The sequence below is a fragment of the Tupaia chinensis genome, unplaced genomic scaffold (assembly GCF_000334495.1).
Source record: "Tupaia chinensis unplaced genomic scaffold, TupChi_1.0 Scaffold000292_1, whole genome shotgun sequence".
Taxonomy (NCBI): Eukaryota; Metazoa; Chordata; class Mammalia; order Scandentia; family Tupaiidae; genus Tupaia; species Tupaia belangeri.
The window spans coordinates 3,859,822-3,865,861 of NW_006159777.1; the positions used below are offsets into that span (position 1 = coordinate 3,859,822).

The 6,040-nt window shown below is 53.9% G+C and overlaps 1 protein-coding gene across 3 annotated transcripts in view; it reads left to right on the top strand.

Annotated features, from left to right (window-relative positions):
• The window catches only part of ETS1 (ETS proto-oncogene 1, transcription factor), a 134,479-nt gene that overhangs the window by 13,972 nt on the left and 114,467 nt on the right, over positions 1–6,040 (top strand). For all 3 annotated transcript variants that reach the window (XM_027772700.1, XM_027772701.1, XM_006150645.3), the window contains exon 2: positions 2,270–2,349. In XM_027772700.1, coding sequence (XP_027628501.1) covers positions 2,284–2,349 — 66 coding nt within the window. In that variant the 5' untranslated portion in view covers positions 2,270–2,283. The remainder of the gene's footprint in view (positions 1–2,269; positions 2,350–6,040) is intronic.

Sequence of the window (6,040 nt, forward strand, 5' to 3'; positions counted from 1 at the left end):
TCCCCAGAGCCTTTCCGCTGGGAAGAGCAGGCAACCACACAGGCCTCAGGAGGTTAGGGTGCCGGCCCGGCCTGTGTGCCCCTGGGGCCGTGCGGGCACGCCTCTCTCCCGCAGGCCTCCCGGTGCCTGCTCGACCCAGCATGGCCGGCTGCCGCTGAGCTCTCCGCGCGGTTGGCAAAGTCCTCGGCACAGTACGCCAGCTTGCGTGAGTTCCTCCCAGCCTCGTCCTCACTCGAAGGGCCGTGAGGTCAGGCATGCTTGGGGGCCACGTGTAACGGGTGCCCAAGTGTCGCCTGGCACGTAGTCGGCACACGGCCATTATTTACTGAATGCAGAAACAAGTTCCTGGAACGCAAGGCCGCTCCACGTTGCTGAGCGAGTAACCGAAGTTTGTGAGGACTCAGAGGGTCCCCGGCCTTGCTGGAGGAAGTCGGGGGGTTGAATGGCTTCCATAAGCACATCCTCACCCCCGGGCTCTCCCACGGCAAGTGACGCTGCAGGACCCCGAGGGACCCTGGCCGTGGTTAGGCCGCTCTCAGAATGACGGGGTCAGGGCTGCTACCTCTCGGAAACTTCGGAGTGGGCATGTGAGGCTCAGCGATGGTGCTTGAGGACTGGTTTTGAAAAGTTTCTTCTGAGAGAGAGAGAAAGAGAGAGGAGGCACCCCAGCATGGTCGGCCGCGTCCCCCCCCCGCCACACCCGGGCTCGGTCACAAGCACGCCTGCCCTGTGCCCGGAGGCCTCGAGATGTGAGCTCAGGACCTGGTCTGTTCGGGAGTTTTACTGCCATGCCACTTCCTGGCCATCATTAGGCTTGAAAACTTGATTTTCAGATTAAAATAAGGGAGGCCCATATTAGGAAAGGGTCTCTGAGCCCACAGGGCCCACCCGCCATGGCTGGGTCAGGGCAGGCCCCGCCGGCCCGTACGTGCCGGGTCCTGATTTCGCACTCGGTCCTGCTCAGAGCCCGACACCCAGCACCTGCTGTTTGTAGGGATGGACGCTGAGTAGGCAGGCGCCGAAGCAGAGGTCACCGGTCCTTGGCTGGGCACTCCGAGGTTTCCTGATGGTCAGCTTGGCCAGGAGCTCTGTGAGGGCCGTGTGGACCAAGGCCCTGCGAAACTAGAGAAGGAGGTCTTGATTAACAGCCCTGCTCCCTGGAACCCTACGCTTATTTATTTTCAAATGAACGCTGTTTTGACCGCATTCTCCTTGGTGAGGAAAGCCATCATGCTAATAGAAAAGCAAAGATTTTGTCACCAACAGAAAACAGAGTGCCGGGATAAGTCGCACCTTCAGAAGCTTCGGCTTGTCCCCGTCTGGCCCGTTCGTCAGGGTAACTTCATGTTGCTGGGCCCACCTAACTGTCCCATTTCGTGACCGAAGTGGCCGTTGCGTGGTACCGAGACAGTGAACCAAAACATGCAAACAGAGCAGATGACACAGCTTAGCGCGTTGTTTTCTCGAAATGTGTCAGTTGCTTTCAACGTTAGCAAGAACAAAGGGAAGGACAGACAGGTACAAATGGGACAGGGGCGAGGCTGAGTGCCACTCCCCAACCACGGGGATGTGGCCTTCCAGTGACAGGCTTCGGAATTTAAGTTTCTCTGTCACCGGAGAGGGACATACTTCTTTTTAGTGTATACCAGCCAGCTGGTGGGAGTGCATGAACTGGTGCACGTGAGCAGGCATTAGGCCCACAGAGATGTGTGCGGTGGAAACAAGTCCCCGTGCCCCGGCCACCCCTCCAAGTCCCCCTCGGAACTTGCCAGCACACAGCCGTTCTCAACAGCACCAGCTCCTGCACAGTGTCTGTTTACCTGCGCCGTGGGCACTGGTTCACGCGTCTCTTTAGAAAAGCTCTGTTCTTACTAACCCTCTCTCTGGTTATCACAGCTTATGCCACAGCCGTGTGCCGAGTGCCTACTCCACGGCAGGCCTGGTCTGGTGGCGTGGGGGATGGCGACATGGGTGAAGCTTTATTAGAAAAGACACCAGAGGTCTCTGCCCAGAAACCTGCAGAGCGTCCTTTGTAGACTCCCGCGCCCGTGATGACATGGCCCAGCGTCCGCTGCCTTGTAGCCAGGGCTACCCCCTGGACCCACCCACCTCTTCAAACCGCCCAGTCTTCCTGACTCCTGCTTTCCTTTTCTGCCTCACAAAGACACAACTCCATGGCTGCAAAAGCAGACCTTGTGACCTGTGCCCCCCGGGGCTCGTCCACAGTCATGCCAGGGCGGGACTCAGTGAGCTGTGCTTTCTCCCGCAGGTGCTGAGCGCGCGATGAGCTACTTCGTGGAGCCCGCGAACAGCCCCGTCTCCTACGCAGCCCCTTGGCCGGCCCTGGTGGTGAGTGCACCCTCCCTGCCCGCCGGCAGCCTGGCCTCTCCTCTCCAGCCCTCTGTCCTGCGCCCGAACTCTCCCCGACAGAAGGGCAGGGGCTGGAGTCAGCTTTCAATCTCTTGGAAGAGTCAGTGGTCTGATTTCCTACTTCCCCCCATATTTATTTATTTATTCCAAGGGGGAGTCACTCCCAACAAGGTCTTTATGCTGAGACCGAGTCCCATCAAGACTTGAACCCAGGACCTTTCCCACGTAGGTCCAGGTGGATTGCCACTGCGCCACCCCCGGATCAGACTACAGCCTGGGCCAGAGTCTTCCTCTAGCTGTTTTATCAACATATAAAGGAAAATCCAGGACGTGGGGTTGGCTGAGAAAGATGGTTCAGTGTTTGAATTTCAGACTGTGACTCGAACACAATCGACAGTTAAGCCAGTGGGTTTTCAAGACGAGCGGGCAGGACCAGCAGATGGTATAATGGCTTCTTCCTTGGACCCCCACATGGATAATGGGTTCGAGTCTTGGACCTGACAGCTTGAAATCCATGGCAGGTGTATGTACGCATGTCCAAAATCCCAAGAGGAGAATGGTGGAAAAGGAATTGTGATGTGTGGGGGGTGATTTCTCACTTTCCAAGGGGGAGTCACTCCCAACAAGGTCTTTATGCTGAGACCGAGTCCCATCAAGACTTGAACCCAGGACCTTTCCCACGTAGGTCCAGGTGGATTGCCACTGCGCCACCCCCGGATCAGACTACAGCCTGGGCCAGAGTCTTCCTCTAGCTGTTTTATCAACATATAAAGGAAAATCCAGGACGTGGGGTTGGCTGAGAAAGATGGTTCAGTGTTTGAATTTCAGACTGTGACTCGAACACAATCGACAGTTAAGCCAGTGGGTTTTCAAGACGAGCGGGCAGGACCAGCAGATGGTATAATGGCTTCTTCCTTGGACCCCCACATGGATAATGGGTTCGAGTCTTGGACCTGACAGCTTGAAATCCATGGCAGGTGTATGTACGCATGTCCAAAATCCCAAGAGGAGAATGGTGGAAAAGGAATTGTGATGTGTGGGGGGTGATTTCTCACTTTCTGTCTCTCTGTCTCCCTTTGTTTCTCTGGGAAGCATGCATGCTCTATAGCAAAAACCTCTTTATTAAAAACAAGGTGAGTGGGAAGCCATCCCAGTGACACATGCTGGGTATGAAACACCAGCAACGGTGGGGCTCACTGCTCCCCGCAGACCTTCCTGTGGTATAGTGAGCTTACTTCTGGACTCAGGCCTAGAACTCGGTAATGCAAGTTTTCTAGGCACAGAATTTGGAAATAGAAGTAAAATGTGACAACAGCCTATGGGAGAGTTTCATGAACACTAGAATTGGAAGGGTACAAAGGCCTTGAAGTAAGACTGCAGCTTTTTGCCCCAAGGGAGGAAGCCCCTTCCCAGGCCGTGGGCTGGTCCTGCCATCACTCAGACCCGTTTCTACGTGAGAGACCCTACCATGCGCTGTGTTTGCTCCATCCTGGCGTCGGCCGGAACTTACTGTCAGCAAACGCATGCGTCACTATTTTTTCTAAGTTCTGTACCCTTTAACCATTCGTCCTTACTTTGAAAATGGTCGGGTAGCTTTGCTGCGAAGGTTGGCTTTGTCCGGCATGCCTGTGGGCCCAGGTAGGCCAGCCCCGCTCTTCTCTGGCTTAGCCTTGGAGTCCTGCCTGCGGATCTGCACATTCGAATCGCTGGTCACCTCAAGCTGACCACGACCTCTCCTGTCATCATATGTTCAAGGATCTCAACTATCTGATTTTTGGTCTGTACTATCAAAAAATTGGAAGAGACCCATTTGAGTACATCCCTCCTCATGGCTGTTCTGTAACACGGTTTTCTTCTCTTTAAAGTGGCTTCTGTTTTCACCTAAGCATGTTCACTATTCCAAAAAACTAGAATCAGGAGGGACCAGCAGCTGGTGTAATGGCTATGTTGCTGGACTCCCATGTAATTGACCGTGGTGTGAGTCCTGGACCTGGTGGCTTAAACTCACGCTGGGCGCGTGTGCGTGCCCAAGATCCCGAGAGGAGAATGGAGGAGAAGGGATTGTGGTATGGCCATCCCCCCTGGGGGGTGATTTCTCACTTTCTGTCTCTATGTCTCTCTCTGTCTTTCTGACTAGCGCTCGCACCCTATAGCAAAATCTCTCCAAAAGAAAAGAAAAGAAAAACTAGAATTAGGAGAGGGTTAGTCTATGATTCACATCATGTGATTCACATTATGCTATGGGTAAAAACACACAGAGCAACAGAACACACACCAGGGTAGACGAGGAGCCCTCGGACTGCTTAGCCGACGTCAGGATGCCAGTCAGGGCACAGGAGGGACGGACCTGGCCAGGGAAGAACGCCTCCTGCCGTTCCCAATGAGGCCATTGCTTCAGCGCCCCGTGAGTGTCACAGAATTTTCCTTAGAGATGCGATAGGTAAAGAATTGCTATAACAATGACACTGTGATTTCAGGGCAACATGTGTCATTGGCCTAAAAGTCAGCCGATAGGAACCCTCTTTGCCAGCATTGCAGTCAAATCCAACAAGATGCGTATCTTTTCTGAGAAAGGCCTGCCACAGCCGCATGCACAACTTTCATTTTAGACACTGAAGTTACGTGTTTATGCTCACACACAGACTGAGCTGCGAAAGGGTGTGATCCTAGACAGTTACCTGGAGATAGAAAGATTTAAAAAAAGACAGAATTGAGTCACTTTAAGCGCATACATTTAACCGAAGACCTCTCGGTCCAACTGAATACACTAGGCATTTTTAAGGCATTTTGAATGGTCTTTGTTGGTTTCAAAACAAAAAGCCCCTCTATCCACACCCTGAGTAGCCGTATCTGAGGACGTGATGACACGCGGGTCCTTGGCATGCACATTTCGACGTTACCTGAGTATGAGCAGGAGGCTGCCTACGAGCTGCCAAAGTACTGCTCCAGCCCTTTCAGCGGAACGTCTCTCCATGCCTCAGTTTCTCCACCACTGGAATTAGCAACCCTTCGGATACAGAGCAGGCGAAGAAGTCTTTAACTCTGTCTCCTGCTTTCTAATAAAGTAACTAAAGCCCAAGTTCAATAAAGCAGTTCCAACAGACAAGCTTCAACTCTAAGCTGAGCTGCCTGGAACCAAGAACCCATGAGCTGTCTACAATATGCCCTCAAGACATCAACACGGAGACATGAGCAAGCACACCTCACACCCCAGTCCTGGGGGACGGCTGTGCGGAGGGGCGAGCTCAGCTCCCAGTCCTGGGGGACGGCTGTGCGGAGGAGCGAACTCAGCATCCCAGCACCCCACGTCTTCTCAGTGCTGTGGGAGCCTCGTCTAGAGCTCAAACCAGGTGCTTAACCCACTGATGAGTCTTCTGCCTGGAGCTTTAGTCTCTGAACTAGTTAGAAGGAGTCACCAGGAAAAGAACTCTGTCCATAGTTCCGAGGATGCAAGGAACACCATCCAGACAGTGGAGTGTTTAACGGAGAAAGAAGATTTTGCCCCTGAAGGGATACTTGGCAAGGACTGGAGACGTGTTTGATTGTCAAAATGTGGGGCGTGCTGCTGGCGCCTCGGCGGGCCGGGGAGATAGCCTGCACCCTGCAGCATGCAGACAGCTCCGTGTGCCAAGGAACTTCCCGCCCAAGGTGTGGTGGTGCCGAGAATGCC